Here is a 22,810-nt window from a genome sequence, read left to right as displayed (position 1 = left end):
ACTTAAACTAGAAACTTAGGAATCATCCTTACCTCTGCTCTCTCCTGCCATGTCAAATTATTAACCAAGTATTCTTGATTTTGCTTCATAAATAGCTCCCGGACTGAGCTGGTCTCGGCATTTCCTGAGGCCTCCCCAGCCAAGCCGAACTGTGAGTCAATTAAACCTGTTTCCTTTATAAGTTACCCAGTCTCTGGCAGTTCTTTATAGCAGTATGAAGAAGGACTAATACAGGATCTTACTCTGTGTCATCGAGGCTGGAGTGCAGTGGTGCTCAGGCAAGCCACAATCCTCCTGCCTCAGCCTCCAAATAGCTGGGACTACAGGTGTGTGCCACCACGCCCAGCGAGTTTTTTTGTTTTGTTTTTTTTATCTTTGTAGAGATGGGGTCTCACTATATTGCCCAGGCTGGTCTTGAACCCCTGGCCTCAAGGTCTCAGGTTATCCTCCACCTCAGCCTCCCAAATCACTCACTGGGATTGGGATTACAGGTATGAGTCACTGTGCCTGACAGACACACACATATATATATATATGTGTATATATTTTTTTTTTTTTGAGACAAGGTCACACTCTGTCACCCAGGTTGGAGTGCAGTGCAGTGGTGCAATCTCAGGTCACTGCAACCTCTGCCTCCCAGGCTCAACGGATCCTCCTACCTCAGCCTCACGAGTAGCTGGGGCCACTGGCATGCACCACCATGCCCAATTTTTTGTATTTTTGGTAGAGACAGTTTTGCCACATTGCTCAGCCTGGTCACGTACTCCTGAGCACAGATGATCCTCCCACCTCAGCCTCCCAAAGTTCTGGGATTACAGGTATGAGCCACCGGGCCTGGCCTTATGTATTTTTTAATTGAAAATTTTATCATGAATATATGTACTTAAATTTTATTTAAAAACACATAAAAGCAGAGAATAGTATAATAAACCCATTAAGATTTAAAATATTTTAAATGTTGCCATGTTTTTCATCTCAAATTGTTATAAATCTAGAACAATCTTCTCCTCCCTCTTTTACCTTTAATTGGAAGAAACAGTCAGTTGTCCAATAGGATATCCCACATTCTGGATTTGTCTGATTTGTTTCCTTTTCTTCTTTCCCTTTTCTTCTTTCCTGTAACTGGAAATTACACTTAAAGGCCTGAGCATATTAAGGATCAACATTTCTGTCAACAGAAAGCATACAGTCTGGTTGTTCCACTTTTAGTAATGCTAACATTGATCAGTGGACTTTCAAATGTGAAGCTAGATTTCCCCTACAACCAACAAGTAATCTGTGGATCAATAGTGCCTTGTGAATATCCAGTTCCTCATCACCCTTTCCTATAATGCTTTGTTCCCTAGATCTCGTGCACACATTATTGTGATTTTTCTAATTCCAACTTTTCTTCTATATTTATCTGGAATTCTGTAAAAATGAGCTGTCTCCCATCAACTAATTATATGGGTAATATTTTTACAGTTTTAAAATACCTAATTGTTAGTATTGGTGTGTGTCTTCCTGGGACTCCTTCCTGTGGGTCCTAGGAAGGCATACTATGCTCTGCTGATCTTTGTATTTGTTACTAATGCCTTCTGTAGTGATGGTACATAGGATGCATTTAATAAGCTCAACAGTATATCATCGAGTACTATCCTATTAAAGCTGAGTGAAAAAAAATATATCATTGAGTCAACTCGAAGATCTGGTGATTCGCTGCGAAAGGATTTGCTGGACTATAGATTATGCTTCAGTTAAAGCTCAGAGACTTGACAATGAGGCTTATCTTACAAATTAAGTCCACTGTTCAAAGAAACAAAAACAGAGAGTTTGATGCCATAAAGATTTCAGTTGCATATCCGAAATTCAAAGTGAGAAAAACACGTTATCCTTAAGTGTATCTTCCTAGCAGTATTTCGCTAACTTTGGGTGGCGTAATTTTTGTCAACTCTTCGCAACGTGAACAAATACTTTTCATCACGTCCTTCTCCGATATTTTCAACGAAAACGCAAAGGGCGCTAGAACTTGAAAAACGGATGCTTTTTGGGCCGCTACGTTTCCTTGTCTTTAAACAACACTCATTAAAATATACGAACACTGTGAGTTATGTTTGATTGGATCATCCACACGTGCTAAACCTACCAAAATCCTATATGACTTCTGGGAGGCCGGTCCGCTCGGCTGGGGTTTCCGCAGCAGCGGGGTTCCCTTTCCTAGAAAGTCCGCGGCTCCGGCCCTCCCGGCGCCCGCACCTGAGGCTTCCTCGCCGGGGGATCAGGCACTGTCAGCTCCTCCGGGCCGCCCTCCGCCCGCACGACCCTCCCCCTCCCCAGCGTCGCCCGCCTCGCCCGCTCCCCTCCCCTCCTCGACCTTTTCCGCCACAGCTACGCGCCGTCTCGACGCTCTTCCGCCCGGGGCGCCCTCCCTGCCCCGCCCACCTGCTTCCCGCGGGCTCCGCGTAGCGGCGCCGCGCCCGCCTTTCCACGACTGGCTTCTGTTCCTGTCACTCTAGGGTCCGAGCCCGCCATTGGTCGGCTTCCGTTACGCCGCCGATGTGGAGTAGGGCCGAGCGCGGAACGCGAGGAGCTGCTGGGGTGTGTGTGTCGCAGCGGGTTTTCCACGGCGGTTTGCGGAGCTGCCGGGATGGAGCCGGTTGCGGAGGGAGCGAGTGTGACCGCAGTCCCTGTGACAGCTGCCGACAGCACTGAGGAGTTGGCCGAAGTCGAAGGAGTTGGAGTCGTGGGCGAGGATAATGACGCAGCCGCGAGAGGAGCGGAGGCCTTTGGCGACAGCGAGGAGGACGGCGAGGATGTGTTCGAGGTGGAGAAGATCCTGGACATGAAGACCGAGGGGGTACGTGGGGGGCCCCGGCGCGGGATGGGCGGGGAGCTGCGGGCCCGACGGGGAGGACGCGAGCTGGAAACAGCGCGGGCGGACCCAAAACAGGGGCAGGGGAGGAATGTGAGAGTTCAGTGCAAGCACGCGAAATCGTGGGAAAAGCGAAGTGACGTTTCCGAGTGCACGCTTAGGACCGAGTCTGGGAGGGAAGCTTCAGCGAATTTTGCAGGATCGCTTTGGCCTAAGAGACGAAGCAGTCTGGGATGTGGTGTGTGGTGATCACAAGGCTGCAGGCAGCTGGTGAAGGACTTCTGTAGTCGCCAGTGTTGGGGCATGTGGTTGGAGCTGCTGCCCTTTGGAGTGATGGGATAGTGAAGTAATGCTTCTCGTCATGGTCCACTGTCCTCGCCATCGCTGCAGTGGTTTCCAAAACCTTAACTGACTCCCTGGTTTAAAATCTTCCGGAATTTTCATTTGCCCTCGGAGTAAAATCTCAATCTTACCCAGAGGGTGGCATTTAAAGGCCTTCATAAGCTGATCAGCATCATCCCTCCCTCCCCATGCGTTGTATAGATCGCAGCCACACAGACATACTTGAAATTCATCACACCATGCCTTGGTGTTTCCTGTTCTCCTGGCCTGGACAGTTCTCTGCCCTCTTCTTCTGGTGAAATCTTACTCTATCTTCCAAGGCCTCGGGGTGTAGTTCTCTGGGAAAGCTTTTTTTGACCCTAACCTCTGCAGAGGGAGGAGCCTCTTCTCATCTCTGCCCTTTTTACTTTTTGTATTGACCTCTATGAAAGCATTTAAGCCATTATCGTTCTTTCTTTGTCTCTCCTGCTTTATGTGGGCTCCTTTAATCCAAGGGGAAACATGGACAATAAGAAAATAATCTGTTTCAGTAGATGGATGTGAGGTACCCAAAGGGCCCCACAGTGGTCATTCTCTATGTTGTGTTCTTTTCATTGTCTCGTATTTCCCATTGGTCATATGCTGCCTTGTGTCATTTTTTTGCCTATTCATTCAGCATTTTTTAAATCAACTACTGTATGCCAGGTGCTGTGTTAGGTCCGGACAATATCGAGATTAATTGAAGCATACACAGTTGCTAACAGGGGAAACTTTTCCTGTCTGTGGGGAGTTAAGTAATTAAGATCTGATGTCATTAATATTGTTAATTGCAATAAAGATGGAAATGTTTTATCTATAATTTCTCCAAACATATTGTAAGCACCTTGAGGTGCAAGGAGGAGCCACTGTTAGACTATTTTGTATCACTTGCATTTAACACAATACTAGGCATGCAGGAGGTATTTGAAAAACATTTGGCTAGGGCCGGGCGCAGTGGCTCATGCCTGTAATCCTAGCACTTTGGGAGGCTGAGGCGGGTAGATCACGAGGTCAGGGGTTCGAAACCAGCCTGGCCAACATGGTGAAACCCCGTCTCTACTAAAATACAAAAAAATACAAAAATTAGCTGGGCGAGGTAGCAAGCGCCAGTAATCCCAGCTACTCAGGAGGCCGAGGCAGGAGAATTGCTTGAACCCCAGAGGTGGAGGTTGCAGTAAGACGAGATTGTGCCACTGCCCTCCAGCCTGGGCGATGCCCTCCAGCCTGGGCGACAGAGGGAGACTCCATCTCAAAAAAAAAAAAAAAAAAAAAAATTGGCTACAAGGATATAAAAATCTTTAGATTAAGATGATTCTCATTCATACAGTGTTTAATTTTGCCAGCCTCAAAGATTGTAAGCATTGTGTACCTAAAGCCTCACCAGTCTAAAGAGGGTGAAACTAAGAAACTTATATGTGTAAGGCAATTAGGCTTTAGTGCTGTGAGTTAAAATTCAAGTTCTTGCATTTTTAGGTGCTCTTGTGAAGGAGTGATTTATAAGATTAAAGGTGATATGGCTTGGCTGTGTCCCCACCCAGAGTCTCATCTTGTTGTATTCCCCATAATCCCCACGTGTCAAGGGCGGGACCGGGTGGAGGTAGGATCATGGGAATGATTTCTCCCATGCTGTTCTTGTGATAGTGAGTCTCAATCTGGTGGTTTTATAAGCGTCTGGCATTTCCCCCGCTTGCACTCACTCGATCCTGCCACCCTGTGAAGAAGGTGCCTGCTTCTCCTTTGCCTTCCACCATGATTATAAGTTTCCTGAGGCCTCCCCAGCCATGCTGAACGGAGTCAGTTAAGCCTCTTTCCTCTATAAATTACCCAGTCTCGGGTATTTCTTCGTAGCAGTATGAAAATGGACTAATACAAAAGGTGTTAGCGGAACAGGACTATGGCAGTTTTCTCTTCACTGCTGAGTGAACCAGCCGGTTAGTTAGCCACCTAGCCATTGACAAACTTAAGGGCCCTGCTAGCGGTTTGTTAGGCCTCCTTATAGTCTAGTCTATAGTCTATAATCAGAAACACTTAGAATTGATTCACTTTTTACTAGTTCGTAATATTTCTTGATTCTAACTATATGTGTGAATAATTAACATAAGAACTGTGGAAATACATGCATACACCACTATTCCAAATTATTATAATTTATTTGGGGTAACAGAGTAAGCAGAAAATTAAATTCTAATACTGTATATTGCTTAATTTCCTTTTTTGTTTTTTTTTGAGACAAGTTCTCTGTTGCCCAGGCTGGAGTGCATTGGCATAATCATGGTTCTCTGCAGCCTTGACCTCCCAGGCTCAAACAGTCCTGCCACCTCAGCCTCTCAAGTAGATGGGACTATAGGTGTGCCCTACTGCGACTAATATTTTAATTTTTTGTAGAGATGGGGTCTCCCTACGTTGCCCATACTGGCCTTGAACTCCTGGGCTCAAGTGATCCTCCACCCTTGGCCTCCCAAAGTGCTGGGATTTACAGGTGTGAGCCACTGTGCCAGACCAGTTTTTTTATATTTTTAACAAACATTTTAAACTGTTGCTCTAGTGTATATGATCTGGTAGAATAGGGGCCTGCCTTTTAGTTTGGCTCACTGATTAAAGGGAACTTTGGCTACCAAGAAATAGACTACTTCTGGAATTTTGAAGTCAAATTTATAAATCCTAGGGCCATCATGCAATTTCCTAATACATGGCAAAACCCTGGACAGTTTTTTGGATTTACATGACTCCATACAAGGACATGGAATTCAGGGATTTCATCTGTATTTGTACACTGCCATGCTCCTAAAACTCAAAAGGTTCCTGAAACATAGTGGCTACGTTCAATAACTATTTGTTGAATGAGTGAATGAATGAAGCATACCAGTTGAAGTAAAGGGTAACAATTATCAGTAAATTAAATCTGGAGCTATTGAAAATTGTTCTTAATATCCTCCTTCTCATCAATTAGCTCAAATTTCATTGATAACTAGCATTAGATTAATAACTATGTTAATGTAAAAGGTAGTTTTCTAGTCTCCACTGCTTTTTAAAAATTATCAGAAATGTTGTAAGAATTAGATAGACTCTCGTGTACCCTCACCCCGATTCTCCAGTTGTTAATCATTTATCTATTTGTCTTTTTTTTCAGTTTATATACATTTTTGTCAGGCCTATTTGAAAGTGGTGTTTTTAAGGGCTATGTTGAATAATGCATTTACCACCATTTTTATGCACACACACAAATAAGGATCATTTTTGTTCGCATGACCTGTTGCTGATAAAATTAGCATATTCATTTGCTGTTTATAATAACTCTTCATATGATGCTTATTCTTTTTTTTTTTTTTTTTTGAGACGGAGTTTCACTCTCTCGCCCAGGCTGGAGTGCAGTGGTGTGATCCAGGCTCATTGCAGCCTCTGCCTCCCGGGTTCAAGCAATTCTCCTACCTCAGCCTCCTGAGTAGCTGGACTACAGGTGTGCACCCCCACGCCTGGCTAATTTTTTGTATTTTTAGTAGAGATAGGGTTTCACTGTGTTGGCCAGGACGGTCTTGATCTCCTGACCTCGTCATCCACCCACCTTGGCCTCCCAAAGTGCTGGGATTACAGGCATGAGCCACCGCTCCTGGCCCTGATGTTTATTCTAAAACCAAATATATTGCTTTCTTTTAGGCAGTTCTGCATGCTATTGACTAAGATTTCTTTTCTTTGCCCCCATTCATGCAAGCTTAGTTGTGCTGTCTCATCTTTAATTTCTTCAGTTTTAATTATGCTTTTACAGAAGACAGAAGCTCTTACAAAGTTGTATACAATAGTTTTCCTTTTGTATATTATTTTGCCCGAAAGAATATGCATATATTCTCAATGGATAAAATCACCATCTTCCCACCCATTTAATGTAGCTGAACAATAAGACTGCATTGATGTACTCTTAACTATTATTTTAAAATTTTAAGGCTTTTCAGGCTTATCTTTAAAAGTTAAGATTTTGAGGCCAGGAGTGGTGGCTCAACGCCTGCAATTCCAGCACTTTGGGAGGCCAAGGTGGACGGATCATGAGGTCAGGATATCGAGACCATCCTGGCCAACATGGTGAAACCTCGTCTCTACTAAAATACAAAAAATTAGCCGGGCATGGTGGTGTGCGCCTGTAGTCCCAGCTACTCGGGAGGCTGAGGCAGGGGAATCACTTGAACCCAGGAGGCGGAGGTTGCAGTGAGCCAAGATCGCGCCACTGCACTCCAGCCTGACAGAGCGAGACTCCGTCTCAAAAAAAAAAAAAAAAAGTTAAGATTTTCAATCTGTTCTTTTTCCGATATTTCTTGAGTTCAGATTCTACTCAGTGCTCGTACTTGATCTTTCTACACAGATAACTGAATGATTGAAGGGCAGTATGGGTACGATTGAAGGGTAAAATGGGTGGGAGCAGTTCTTGGCACTTCGCTTGGAAAGTTTATTGCCTTGGTGGTGGTGTGAAGAAAATCGGGCAAGTGTTAAGTGTGTAGCTAGAATGGTGCTCTGCAGTTCATGTTGACAGTCAGGTTTTATATTCGTGATTCTCAGTGAGATTGGGTATTAAGCAGAAAAGATAAACCAGACATCTGAAGAAGCAAAACTTTGCAATATATATTACAAAGATTTAATTGCCTTAAAAAGTATTAGAGAGATTCTTATAGATGAGCAAGAAAATGGGTAAAAGACACAACAGGTAATTAATGTTTTATTGTGGTTATGTATATATATCGTAAAATTAGCCATTTCAGCCATTTCTTAGTATGCAGTGCAGCAGCATTCATTGCATTCACCAAGTTGTGCAAGCAACACTATTATTTCTAAAACCTTTTCATCTTTCCAGAGACTCTGTAGCCATTAAGCAGTACTGGTACTTGGTTTTTTTACACAGATGGCTGAATGATTGAAGGGCAGTGTGAGTATGATTGAAGAGTACCCATCCTGCCTGCCTCAAGTCCCTGGTAGCCTCTAATGTACTTTCTGTCTCAATGAATTTGCCTATTCTAAGTACCTCATGTAAGTGGAATCATAAATATCCTTTTGTGTTTTGTAGCATAATATTTTCAAGATTCATCTGTGTTGTAGCATGTGTTGGGATCTCCATCGTTTTTGGGGCTGAATAATTTTCCACTGTGTGGGGAGACCCCACTTTATGTGTCCATCAGTGGACACTCGGGTCGCTTCTACCTTTTGGCTGTTGTGAACAATGCTGCAGTGAACACTGGTGTACAAATATTTGTTTCAATCCTTTTGGAATTGAAAAATAGGGACTACTTTTGGAATTGCTGTGTCACAGGATGATTCAATGTTTAATTGTTTTAGAAACTGCCTGATGATTTTTCATAGCAGCTGTACCATTTTACGTTCCAAACACTAATGTAAGAAGGTTCCGATTTCTCTACATCCTTACTAATGCCTGCTATTTCCTGTTTTTTTTTTGTTTTTTTTTTTGCCATCTAAAGGTGTGAAGTAGTGTCTCATTTTGTAGTTTTGACTTGCATTTCCCTAAGGACAAATGATGTTGATCATCTTTTCGTGTGTTGTGTTTATATATTCTGGATATTAATTCCTTATCAGGTATATGATATGCAAATATTTTTCCCATTCTGCGTGCTATCTTTTCACCTGTTGGTAATGTCCTTTGATGCCCAACAGTTTTTAATTTTGATAAAATATAGTTTATCTATTTTTTCTTTTTGTTTGGGCTTTTGATGGCGTATCAAAGAATCTGTAGCCGAACCCAGGGTTGGCTGCTTGCCACTCGAAAGCCAGACACAAGAGACGAGGGTTGATGAGAGAAAAGCGGATTTATCCAGAAAGCCAGCGAAACTGAGAAGATGGTGGACTGTTATCACAAAGAACATCTTAAATTTTAAAATTTGCCATAGGGGGCTGGTTGCGGTGGTTCATACCTGTAATCCCAGCACTTTGGGAGGCCAAGGCAGGCCGATCACTTGAGGTCAGGAGTTCAAGACCAGCCTGGCCAACATGGTGAAATCCCATCTCTACTAAAAATACAAAAATTATCCAGGCGTGGTGGTGCATGCCTGTAATCCCAGCTACTTGGGAGGCAGAGGCAGAAGAATTGCTTGAACCCAGGAGGCAGACGTTGCCGTGAACCGAGATTGCGCCACTGCACTCCAGCCTGGGCAACACAGCAAGACTCTGTCTCAAAAAAAAAAAAAAAAAAGAAATTACCATAGGGTTTTTAAAGGGCAGCTTGGTATGGGAGACGTGGGGGAGTGGTGCAGGGTCTGTGCGTCTTTGTTTGGATGGCTCTTTTGGGTAGTCACCCATCTGGAGGTCTGGTTGGCGCTGGTGGTAGCCTAGTTGCTTGCCACTCCTCCTGAGCAGGAGGATTCTACAGTGCCTGGTTTGTTTGAGATTAGCCTCTGGAATTTCTTCTTTTTTTTTTTTTTGAGATGGAATCTTGCTGTCACCCAGGCTGGAGTGCAATGGTGCGATCTCGGCTCACTGCAACCTCCGCCTCCCGGGTTCAAGTGATCTCCTGCCTCAGCCTCCTGAGGAGCCAGGATTACAGGCACCTGCCACCACACCCGGCTAATTTTTGTGTTTTTAGTAGAGACGGGGTTTCACCATGTTGGTCGTGCTGGTCTCAAACTCCTGACCTCGTGATGCACCTGCCTCAGCCTCCCAGAGTGCTGGGATTACAGGCATGAGCCACCGCGCCTGGCCTAACCTCTGGAATTAGTTAAGCAAGAGCATAATTAGATAAGCATGCATTGCTGGAAGAGAGTGTCTAGAGAGGGAAGGAATTAAGGGGTAAGAGAGGAGGGAAGGAAGAAAAATAAGGTGATTAAAACATATTTTAAAAACTGAGGTCCCGAGTTACAGACACATTGCCAAATCCAAAGTCATGAAAACTTATTCCTGTGTTAAGAATTTTATGGGCCGGGTGCAGAGGCTCATGCCTGTAATCTCAGCATTTTGGGAGGCCAAGGTAGACAGATCTCTGGAGCCCAGGAGTTTGAAACCAGCCTGAACATGCCGAAACCCCATCTCTACTAAAAAATACAAAACTCAGCGGATCATGATGGTGCCCACCTGTAATCTCAACTACTTGGGAGGCTGAGCAATAAGAATCACTTGAACCTGGGAGGCAGAGGTTGCAGTGAGCCGAGATCGTGCCACTGCTCTCCAGCCTGGGCGACCCTGTCTCAAAAAACAAATAAACAAAAACAGGCTTTGGGGTAAGACTCTGGGTTTGAATTTCAGCTGAACTACCCATTAGCTGTATGCTCTTTGACTACTTTATCTAGAAGCTTTCGTTTTCTCATCTATAAAATGAGTAATACTACCTAGTTCATGGGGATATTGTAAATATTAATGATGAACTAATAAATTTAAGATTTAGACAGTGCATGACACATTGTGAAGCACTTGATGAATGTAATTCTCTTGATTTCCCTTTAATATTTAAAAATACAGAACGATTCTTAGATCACAAGATGGGCAAAAACAGGAGGCAGGCCCTGCTGTGGTTTGCTGACCCCTGATGTAGAGAGATGGACTCTTGTATTTGGTGGAGTGTAAATTTGAGCATTTCTTCTGGAAGGCATTTGGCAGTGTGTTTTAATCTTTACATGGCTTGCCTTTTTTTTTTTTTTTTTGAGAGGGGATTTCACTATGTTGCCCAGGCTGACTTCGAACTCCTGAGCTTAAGCAATCCTCCCACTTCAGCCTGTCAAGTATCTGGGACTCTAGGTGCCTACCACCACGCCTGGCTGCCACCAACCCTGGAAATGGCTGTTTTTTTTTTTTTACCCCATTGATCTCCTTTCTGGGAATTTATTCTAACTGCTTAATGAGAGATACACAGGGATATTACAGCTTTATTTATAAGTACAGAAAAAAAAAAATGGAAATGATCTAAACAACCATGGTAACAAAGGGAGCATTTTTGTAGTATTTTTTGTTGTATTTGTATGATGGAATAATCTTAAGTCACTAAAAATCGTTTGGAAAGTTATAACAAAAAGTGCTTGATACATAAGTGAAAAAGCAGTATTAAAAGTTATAGTATCCTAATGTTTTAAAAACATTCTAAATATGTATTAATGTAACAGGTGAAGGAAGTAGATCAAATTGTTACCAGTATCTATCTATTATTTGGTTCTTCCTATCTTTTCTATTTTTCATTGCTTTTCAAGAATTACATATCGCTTTATGGAATCAGAATGGGACTTCAGTCTTTGGTTTATGAAAAACAGATCAATGACACACGGTTTTTTCTTTTCATTTCTCTCTCTCTTGTTTTCTACACCAGCCTGTTGCCCAGGCTGGAGTGCAATGGCACCATCTTGGCTCACTGCAATCTCCGTCTCCTGGGCTTAAGTAATCTGCCCACCTCTGCCTCCCAAGTAACTTGGACCACAGTTGCATGCCACTGTGCCCAGCTAATTTTTTTTTTTTTTTTTGAGATGGTGTCTCGCTCTTTTGCCCAAGCGGGAGTGCAGTGGCTCAATCCCTGCTCACTGCAACCTCTGGCTCCTGGATTCAAGTGATTCTCCTGCCTCAGCCTGCCAAGTAGCTGGGACTACAGGTGCGCACCACCATCATTTTTTTTTTTTTTTTTTTTTTTAGTTTGAGCCAGAGTTTTTTTTTTTTTTCTCAAGCTGGAGTGCAATGGCGTGATCTCGGCTCACTGCAACCTCTGCCTCCTGGGTTCAAGCGATTCTCCTGCCTCAGCTTCTCAAGTAGCTGGGATTACAGGCGCCCGCCACCACACCTAGCTAATTTTTTTGTATTTTTTAATAGAGACAAGGTTTCGTGATCACGTTGGCCAGGCTGGTCTTCAGCTCCTGACCTCAGGTGATGCGCCTGCCTCGGCCTCCCAGAGTGCTGGGATTACAGGCCTGAGCCACTGCACTTGGTCGATACTGTTTCTTAAGCCACTTTTCTCAGGAGATGGATGTACTTAATTTTTTTTTTTTTTTTTTTTTTTTTTTTGAGACGGAGTCTTGCTCTGTCGCCCAGGCTGGAGTGCAGTGGCCAGATCTCAGCTCACTGCAAGCTCCGCCTCCCGGCTTCACGCCATTCTCTGGCCTCAGCCTCCCGAGTAGCTGGGACTACAGGCGCTGCCACCTCGCCCGGCTATTTTTTGTATTTCTTAGTAGAGACGGGGTTTCACCGTGTTAGCCAGGATGGTCTCGATCTCCTGACCTCGTGATCCGCCCATCTCGGCCTCCCAAAGTGCTGGGATTACAGGCTTGAGCCACCGCGCCCGGCCTGGATGTACTTTATAATGTGATAATTTCCATTTAGAAGCAATTTTCAAGTTCGTTCATGTCTTCTCAGTTTTGTTTTTGTTTTTTTTTGAAATTTAATCAAGTTAGTGATCTGCTTTATTTGCCTCCTTTTATTTTCTGTAACAGGGTAAAGTTCTTTACAAAGTTCGCTGGAAAGGCTATACGTCGGATGACGATACCTGGGAGCCCGAGATTCACCTGGAGGACTGTAAAGAAGTGCTTCTTGAATTTAGGAAGAAAATTGCAGAGAACAAAGCCAAAGCAGTCAGGAAGGATATTCAGGTACTATGTTTTGTCTCATACTTGTTTTTATGTACATAAATTTATTGTAAATTTTAACTCTTTTAAGTATGTGTAGTAAATGATTTACAAATAATGAAGTGTACAGTATTCCTTAGTGTAAATTCCATGTAGCCAATTCTCACAGACTGCTTTCAGTGATTTTTGCTGGGTTCTTCTTTCTGTATCCAACCTACAGTTGCAGTTGACAAACAAGAATAGTTTGGAGATGAATATTGATACTTTCCTTTAAGTTAAGAGTAAGGTAAAAGTGGAGAAAAAAGAGACATGCCAAACTGTCATTTGTTCGTCCATGATATGAACAACTAGATTTTGTATATTTTATTATATTTATTTTGCATTATCAACCTATGTCTTATGCCTGCTTTTTCTGCTAGTTAAAACAAATTATCTGGTGAGGACCTGGTTTAAAAAAAAAAACAAAAAAACCTTAGAACTATATAGTGAAGGCTGGGCACGGTGGCTCACGCCTGTAATCCCAGCACTTTGGGAGGCTGAGGCGGGTGGATCATGAGGTCAGGAGATCGAGACCATCCTGGCTAACACAATGAAACCCCGTCTCTACTAAAAAATACAAAAAATTAGCCAGGTGTGGTGGCGGCGCCTGTAGTCCCAGCTACTCGGGAGGCTGAGGCAGGAGAATGGCGTGAACCCAGGAGGTGGAGCTTGCAGTGAGCTGAGATGGTGCCACCGCACTCCAGCCTGGGCGACAGAGCGAGACTCCATCTCAAAAAAAAAAAAAAGAAAAAAAAAAGAACTATATATAGTGAAGATATCTCACATTAAGAGAATGATTCTCATTATTTTATAGGCTGAACGTTGATCTTTCTCCCTACAATTTAAGTTTCACCTATGTTTTTTAAAATACATAGTCTTTTTTTAAATGACCAAAACAATATTAGTTTTAGTTTTGACTGTGTGCATTCGTTGTTAATAATAATAATAATAGCAATAGCAGAAGTGCCTGGCATTTACTGAGCATGTGTGTTTGCTGCATAACTACCATACACTGGGCCAGAATGGTTTAGTAAGTGAAGCAATCACTTAGTAAAGAGGTGTCTTCATAAGGTGACCACTGGTCTGTTGTGAGCTTTGAGTGATGTTATGTAACACTAATGGACTTCTGCTGAACTGTTCTGTCGACACTGTAGTATTTTTAGCTTTTTTTCTTTTTTGAGTAAACATGGAGTGTCTCATAGGGGTCAGACCCCTAAACAGTTCCAATTAGAGAAAGATAGGTAAAATCTGTTTTCTGTGCTTGATCTGCCTTTGGGTTATACATAGATATATTATTTTTTCTTTTCTTCTCACTTATTTATTTTTAAATACAGAGTCTTGCCTCTGTCACCCAGGCTGGAGTACAGTGGCACAATCATGGCCTACTGCAGCCTCAACCTCCTGGGCTCAAGTGACGATCCTCCCACCTCAGCCTCCCAAGCAGCTGGGACTATAGATACATGCCACTAGGCCTGGCGAATTTTTTTTCTTTTTTCCAGAGACAGGGTCTCTCTCTGTTGACAGGGTGGTAGGAACTCCTGGCCTCAAGTAATCCTCGCACCTTGGCCTCCCAAAGTGTTGGTTGGGATTGCAGGCATGAGCCACTGTGCCCGACCTGATTTTTCTTTTAAAAGATGGTACCATATACTGATAATTTTGCCTTTTGCCCTAACTTTAAAATAATCTTTTATTAATACATATTTTATTCAGAAAACAAATATGGGCATTTTTTTGGCATCATTACATTCTTTTTTTTTTTTTTTTTTTTTTTTTTTTTTTGAGACGGAGTCTCACTGTGTCTCCCAGGCTGGAGTGCAGTGGCGCGATCTCGGCTCACTGCAAGCTCCGCCCCCCGGGTTCACGCCATTCTCCCGCCTCAGCCTCCCAAGTAGCTGGGACTACAGGCGCCCGCTACCGCGCCCGGCTAGTTTTTTGTATTTTTAGTAGAGACGGGGTTTCACCATGTTAGCCAGGATAGTCTCGATCTCCTGACCTTGTGATCCACCCGCCTCGGCCTCCCAAAGTGCTGGGATTACAGGCTTGAGCCACCGCGCCCGGCTATGGCATCATTACATTCTTAGAGATGCTTTTATTCAACATGTTACTATTGGTGCTAAAACTGTTGCACATTTAGCTGGGAACCCCTTCATACCAGTCCCTGTGTCCTGGCGCTCCCTCTCAGGGTAGCACTGCTCTCTTTTCTGGCACAGTGGCACATCCCAGCCTCAATAGATCCATGCTGACCTCTGTAACTCGGCCTGTCACCACAGTGTCACCACAGAGACCTGTGTGTTCTCCCTTTTCCTACCAGGAGAACTCTGGTCACAACAGTATTGCATGTCCTTATTTACTAAATCTTACAATACAGAGAAATTAACCTCAGATTTGCTGTGCCCTTTCTACTATGAATGACAAACAGTATTTGTTTATCAACCTATTTGATAAAGTTCCACATTTATTTGCAGTTCTTTTTGTTCTTAGAATATATGCAGTGTTTAATGTTCAGAAGTTACTTGAATTTTTTTTTCTGTGTGGTTATCAATTTTATAAACAGGTTCATTTGTCTGCCTGTATTCAGTTTTAGGGTTCCGCCATCCTTGCTGATGCAATTTTGTTGAGTATGTAAAATACTTAATGTGGTTTGAAGGATAAAACTAGAAATTAATTGGGACCTATCTTCTCCCTGCCCTCTCTCTCCCTCTATATCTAATTTGAAATACTGTCCTTTACTCCCATTTAATAACTATAATCAGCAAGCATAATATTCCTTCAATACGTTCTCACCACGTCTCCCTGTTATTTTCTAGATACACTGTACCTTGTTAGAACATTTAGTCACGCATACTACAGTCTCTCTTACAACCCTCATTCAGTCTTAGTCCTAGAAGCAAATACATAATTAATGCTTTCCACCAGTCCTTATGGTGATGTTTGTCCAGTCATTTTTGGTTATCTGAAGCTCATGCTTTAGTACAGGGCTTCTCAAAGTATGGACTCTGGCAGGAGCGTCAGTCCCCAGCAGGGGTGCATGCAAGAGTTTGCGACCCCGCTCTGTGGTAGGAAGGCTCTGGAGAACAGTCTTCACCGACTTCTTTTGTTTCCTAACAGTTTGTTGGCAGCGTTTCTATCTGAACGCCAGTTGCAGATTCCTTAGTGCACATTTTCTTTTCTCAGGTGTCTTACTGTGTTAATCCATTATCATCTGGCACAAAACATTGTTCTTGATGACCAGTTGAGTTTATTTGTCTTGTAAGTGACTTGGGTCTTTTTGCCTGATGCTCCGAAGTTTTTGTTTGTTTTCTCTTCCATTTTATAGACATGTCTTTTTGGTATGCTTCTGTTGTTTTTAGGATAGTCAGCCTGGCTAATTAAAACAATTTTTTTTGATCTTTTGTTTCTGTCTTCTCGGCCTACTTGGTTTGGAATCTAATCCTAGCAGTTTTTCCTCCTTGTGTGGCTTGGTCCTGGAAGTCCTGAGGAGAGCTTCACTGGTCCCTTTTGCAGGGCCTGGGAGGGGCCAGCCACCTCTCCCCTTCTCCCCTGCCTTGCGCAGTGCGCATGAGGCCCCACCCCGCAGCTGCTCTCTCAGGCAGAACCCGCCTGGGCTTTTCCAGATTGTTGCCTTCGCTTCCCCTGAGTGACCATCCACACCACATAGGCCTTACCACTGTTTTAGTTTTGGTAAGGCTTGCGTGGTATGGACTTCGGACTTACCAAAACCAAAAGCTGTCTGCGGGGAGTTTTGTTTTGCTATCCTACTTGTCTTGTTTTTTATGAGGTGATTCAGGGAGATTGGAAAGGTTAAGTCAGTGCCACCATATTCCCACTCGTTAACCTTGGTGGCGTCCATTTCTTAGGCAGTGTAGGGAAGACAGTTTTAAAGTATATCTGGTCAGATGCCGTGGCTCACCCCTGTAATCCCAGCACTTTGGGAGGCCAAGACAGGATCATTTGAGGTCAGGGGTTCAAGACCAGCCTGGCCAACAAGGTGAAACCCTGTCTCTACTAAAAATACAAAAATTAGCAGGCCGTGGTGGCGCATGCCTGTAATCCCAGCTACTCATGAAGCTGAGGCAGGAGAATTGCTTGAACCCAGGATCCAGGAGGCAGGGGTTGCAGTAAGTCACTGCACTCCAGCCTGGGCGACAGAATGAGACTCTGTCTTGTAAAACAAACAAACAAACAAAAGCTATCGTTTCCATCCCTTCTCTCTACCCCCAAGTCATTTAGGATACGGTGGTTTTGGGAAATGGGAACTGAAAATACTTTGCATAGTGTTTTTGTGTCTATACAAGTACTTTATTCTTAAGTTTCTTTTTTTCAATTTTAATATAGGAAAATATTTTTTCATAAGCAGTATTTCAGATAACACATGAATTTGGGAAGTAAGATCTGTGTGCAGTCTTGCTTGTTCTGTACATAACTGTCAAATGTAGGAGCAAGTTTAAGGACATTCCGGGATCCAGGGTCTTAGAAAACGTTTCGTATTTGCACTGGTAACTACTTTATTGGCAGCCAAGAAAGTCTGTAAAAATTACTTTCTTGGTGGTTTTGGAAATGTTGAAGTTCAGATCATTTACAGCCCACCATACCTGCGTCCACTCACTCCTGCTTTGGGCTGGGCACTCAGCAGCACTGTGTTTCTGTGCGCTCCTGCTTTCTAAACTCACACTTGCCCTCACTGCCAAGACCTGTTTGCTAAGTCAGAGATAGAGGCAGCGTACGATTTCAGCTTAGGTAAGCGGTTTTAAGAAGTTGAGATTCTGCTTGGAACAAAATATATTCTTACCAAATTTCATTAGTACTACTTTTCAAAACCTTTAAAATCAATATGTTTATGAATATTTTAATCTGTTTTGTATTTTCTAGAGACTGTCCTTAAATAACGACATATTTGAGGCGAACTCTGATAGCGATCAGCAAAGTGAGACAAAAGAAGATACTTCACCAAAGAAGAAAAAGAAAAAATTAAGGCAGAGAGAAGAGCAGAGCCCAGATGATCTCAAAAAGAAAAAAGCAAAGGCCGGGAAGCTAAAAGACAAGTCCAAATCAGACCTGGAGAGCTCCTTGGAAAGTTTAGTTTTTGATTTAAGGACAAAGAAAAGAATTTCTGAAGCCAAAGAAGAACTAAAGGAGTCCAAAAAGCCTAAAAAAGATGAAGTAAAAGAAACAAAGGAATTAAAGAAAGTTAAAAAGGGTGAAATAAGAGATTTAAAGACAAAAACAAGAGAAGATCCCAAAGAAAATAGAAAAACAAAAAAAGAAAAATGTGTTGAATCCCAGGTGGACTCTGAATCAAGTGTACTTAATGATTCTGCCTTTCCAGAGGATGACAGTGAAGGGCTACATTCCGACAGCAGAGAAGAGAAACAAAACACTAAAACTGCGAGAGAGAGAGCAGGGCAGGACACAGGGCTGGAGCATGGCTTTGAGAAGCCGCTAGACAGCGCCATGAGTGCTGAGGAGGATACCGATGTCAGAGGCAGGAGGAAGAAGAAGACCCCGAGAAAGGCGGAGGACACTAGAGAGAGCAGGAAGCTAGAGAACAAGAACGCTTTCTTAGAGAAGAAAACTGTGCCTAAAAAGCAGAGGAATCAAGACAGAGGCAAAAGTGCTGCAGAGTCAGAGAAGCTGATGCCTGTGTCTGCCCAAACGCCAAAGGGCTGGAGGTTGAGCGGGGAAGAGAGAGGCTTTTGGTCCACTGACTCAGCCGACGAGGTAAGGGCCACGGAAGGCAGCAGAAAACCCATGTTGAGTGGTCAAGACATTTCACAAGCAAAGAAAGGGAAACAGCCAAGCTGTAAGAAAGTGTTTATGACTGTGGGCGGTCATAAATGAAGATCCTCCAGCTTTTGGACACCGCAGCTTATCTCTTAGTCTCTGGTTTGTTTCTCTTAGAATGATTATGACTAGAAAATTAAAGGCTAATTTGTGAACAAGTAAGGATGGTTTTTAGAGGTACTCAGATGATATATGGAGCATTGTATACTCAGGTTTATAGCTTCATCAGCTTATTTTATTGGTTTTTCACATCCTACTTGGTCATTTCCCCTGTTGTCTTGAGTATACCACTATTAAATAATAGGACACAAAGTACATCAACAAGTATTTTAATTAAATTTAATTAATTAAATACGCTTATAAAAACGTATTTAATAGAGAATTTGTCCCATTATAAAAATTATTTTTATATGGCTTTGCAAAATGGATGTATTTTCCAAATTATGAGAGTATTTTATATGCAGTATTTATCAAGGGCTATAAAGAACATCATTTTTTTCTTTCATTATTTCCAGTTTTGGGAATTTATTTTAAGGAAATCATTTTAAAGAAGGAAAAACTGTGCATACATAGTTATTCATGGCAGAATTATCTTCATTAGTGAAAAATGGATAGCAATCTGACTTTCTAGCCATAGGGGAAATGGTTAAGGAAACATTGATATGTCAACTTGGGGACCATTAGAACTACTGAAATATTATGAGGTCAGTGTAGCGAAATAGAACAACTTAGACAATGCAGTGGAGAAGAAGAGCCTACATAAATGTGAACACAGTCGTAAAAATATGTGTGTAATGTAAACAAAAATGAATTTTAAAAAAGATTATCCATGTAAGAGTACAAGGACCAGAAGGGGGAACATGGAGAAGTAAAATGGTCATGGTTGGTTAAGACTATGGGTGGAAAACTTCCTTAGAATTTCCTTTTTTTTTTTTAAATAAAATTCCTAAAAGAGGGTGGGAAAACTGGTGTTGGGCTTTGAATTTGGTATTTTGTGAATTATCATATGGTTGACTGAGGAAGCAAAATTCTTTTGTGTGAAGAGGATTTAATGATCAGTGATCATGTACCACAGTACACAAGGGTGGTTCCCTGAAGCCACAAACTTGTATTTTCCGGTTCTCAAATAAATATACAGCGTCAACTCTTTATCCATTCTTGTTTGGATATCATGTCATTTTCAGGATAAAGAGACCAAAAAAACTGAATCCAAAGAAAAATATCAGAAAAGGCACGATTCTGACAAGGAAGAAAAAGGCAGAAAAGAGCCAAAAGGATTAAAGAGTGAGTGTAAATGTTAATGTTTTACCATTTACATTGCTGTCTGATATACAAATAATTAACCAGTTACATTTATTACATTTATTATGTAAAAATTCATATAATTTTTTTCCGTTATTTTCACCTTGTTTTTCCTTTTTAATATGATGAGGGATCAGATTAGAATTACTGAGACAGGAAATCAGTTATGGCAGAAAAATAAATGTGTTTTTTATAGCAGATGCTAAATTTTAAAACACACCTTTTAATATATTCATTATAAGTAAGTCTGTGTCATTTGTGTAAAATATAATATTGAATATGCATTTTGGATCACTTCAAGATAGACCATAATAGAAAATCCATAATATATATCAATATTGGAACAAATACTTTATATTTCTTAAAAACAAACAAAAAAACACCATTACAGTGTTTGAATAAACCCTAGCAGATAAATATTTAGTTTCTGTAGCAAAAGTACTTGGAACACATGTTTTCTGGCAAACAGTGGTTCTAAGAGATGAATGATTTTCCTTGGGTTTTCTTACTGAAAGCTGAATGTAACTGAAGTAATATTAAAAGTAAGTTTTTCCTAAGCCTAGGCTGGTTTTGGCAGTGGAAGCAGGTGAATGAAGTGGCAGGAGCAGTGGCTTTGTTTCAGTGGGTCACACGTAAAGTGGCTGTAAGATTGCTGTTCAAAGCAAAACAAAAATCTTAAATGCCTTCTGTTTGTCAATAACTAGAGGTTCAAAATACTGTAAGACTGGACCTGGCCTTCTTAACCTTTTTTCCTCCTAGTATCTTGTATGTCAGTTTTAGATACATTTTTACTGTGAACATATAGCCTTAAATGGAACGACTGTTTGTCCCATTCATAAGGGTACTCACTAGAGTCCAGTTTTCAATATTCCCTGATAACAAAACCTGTCTGCTGTGTACCTAGAGTTTATAATAGAATTCATCCTAATTCTCTTCTTCTTGGGGTTATTTCTAATGTCAGGTCTAGTGTCTGCCCGTTTTCTTCCCACTTTCTTTAGTTAAAAGCTGGTAGCATCAGGTACAGTTTTACCAGGTACACGGGCAGTGCTCTGGCACCCTGCTGTTTCCCTCACTTGCCACCAGAAACCATTTTGGTGCAAGCCTCAGGATCCAGCTATAGACAGTCTGATGTCTTTAGCTGTGGGAAAGGTGCTGATGTGACTTGGATCACTGAGACTCACCGCCTTCAGTAGGCCTTTGTCACAACTGCAGGTGAGTAGTTCAGAACATCTGCTTAACAGCCATTCACACTGGACATCCTTTCTGAATATTGAGCAGCCAGTAGAAAGACCAGCTGAAACGATTTTTTGGCTTTGACAGTAAATCAGACCAGGCTTTATAAGCTAGGTGGATGTTAGTAAAAAGAAAATATCTTGTTGCTTTAACACTAACTTAGATTTTCTTTTGAATGTAACAAATTTGTGACTCATACTTAACTATCTTTTAATTTTTTCATTAGCACTTAAGGAAATCAGAAATGCATTTGATTTATTTAAATTAACTCCAGAAGAAAAAAATGATGTTTCTGAGAATAATCGGAAAAGGGAAGAAATACCACTGGATTTTAAAACCATAGACGATCACAAAACCAAGGAAAACAAACAGTCACTTAAAGAGAGGAGGAACACCCGAGACGAAACGGACACTTGGGCATACATTGCTGCAGAAGGCGATCAAGAGGGTTCAGACAGCGTGTGCCAAGCAGATGAGAATTCGGGTGAGTCTGGAATCATTTTGCAGATTTTTCAAGATAGTGCACCGTATTATTTTACTGTACTCTTCTCTGTCTATATTTCTGATCTCAAGATAAAAAAATAATGGAGTAAAGAGTTTATTTGGATCTCCTGAATAACATTTTATATTGAAGACGGGTCATTCTGTGACTTCTCAATGGATCAATTTTTCTGAGTTCCTATAATGTTCTCAGCACGTATGGAATTAAAAGATTTCTGATTTTCTACCTTACCTACTCCTACCTGGCAGCCCCATTTTATATCTTACTATTTAATAGATTTCTTTCAGGAAATTATCAAATATAAACTTATTTGTATTTTATCCTTTTAATGTTGTAGCAAATAACACTAAATAAGACTATACTGTAAATGCTGTCCTGAGGACATTGGAACTGGTCGAGAAGAAGAATACAGACTACAGTAGTGGTGGGGAGGAGTACTAAAAAGTGTACATACATGTTTATAACTAGGACCCAATAAACCAGAGAGGTTAGTCTAATAAAACTAGGTATTTTATTCTCTTTGAAGCTGTTGTGAATGGGAGTTCATTCATGATTTGGCTCTCTGTCTGTTACTGGTGTATAAGAATGCTTGTGATTTTTGCACATTGATTTTGTATCCTGAGACTTTGCTGAAGTTGCTTATCAGCTTAAGGAGATTTTGGGCTGAGACGATGGGGTTTTCTAAATATACAATCATGTCATCTGCAAACAGGGACAATTTGACTTCTTTTCCTAACTGAATACCCTTTATTTCTTTCTCTTGCCTGATTACCCTAGCCAGAACTTCCAATACTATGTTGAATAGGAGTGGTGAGAGAGGGCATCCTTGTCTTGTGCCAGATTTCAAAGGGAATGCTTCCAGTTTTTGCCCATTCAGTATGATATTGGCTGTCGGTTTGTCATAAATAGCTCTTACTATTTTGAGATACATTCCATCAATACTGAATTTATTGAGAGTTTTTAGCATGAAGGGCTGTTGAATTTTGTCAAAGGCCTTTTCTGCATCTATTGAGATAATCATGTGGATTTTGTCTTTGGTTCTGTTTATATGCTGGATTACGTTTATTGATTTGCGTATGTTGAACCAGCCTTGCATCCCAGGGATGAAGCCCACTTGATCACGCTGGGAGCTGGAGGCTGGAGCTGTTCCTATTCGGCCATCTTGGGCGCGCCCCCAGAAGTGTTAGTTTGAGTTGAGGGCTTTGGAAAAGTTCTTCTTTA

The 22,810-nt window shown here is 41.8% G+C and overlaps 1 protein-coding gene across 2 annotated transcripts in view; it reads left to right on the top strand.

The window, feature by feature from the left end:
* Window positions 1–2,528: 2,528 nt before the first annotated feature.
* Window positions 2,529–22,810, top strand: part of MPHOSPH8 (M-phase phosphoprotein 8) — a 35,995-nt gene continuing 15,713 nt past the window's right edge. For both annotated transcript variants that reach the window (XM_025364000.1, XM_025364002.1), the window contains exons 1-5: window positions 2,529–2,836; window positions 12,601–12,756; window positions 17,641–18,489; window positions 19,737–19,836; window positions 21,314–21,571. In XM_025364000.1, the coding sequence (XP_025219785.1) occupies window positions 2,627–2,836; window positions 12,601–12,756; window positions 17,641–18,489; window positions 19,737–19,836; window positions 21,314–21,571 (1,573 nt within the window). In that variant the 5' untranslated portion in view covers window positions 2,529–2,626. The remainder of the gene's footprint in view (window positions 2,837–12,600; window positions 12,757–17,640; window positions 18,490–19,736; window positions 19,837–21,313; window positions 21,572–22,810) is intronic.

Source organism: Theropithecus gelada, chromosome 17 (assembly GCF_003255815.1).
Source record: "Theropithecus gelada isolate Dixy chromosome 17, Tgel_1.0, whole genome shotgun sequence".
Classification (NCBI taxonomy): domain Eukaryota; kingdom Metazoa; phylum Chordata; class Mammalia; order Primates; family Cercopithecidae; genus Theropithecus; species Theropithecus gelada.
This window is presented reverse-complemented; position numbering and strand designations above follow the sequence as displayed.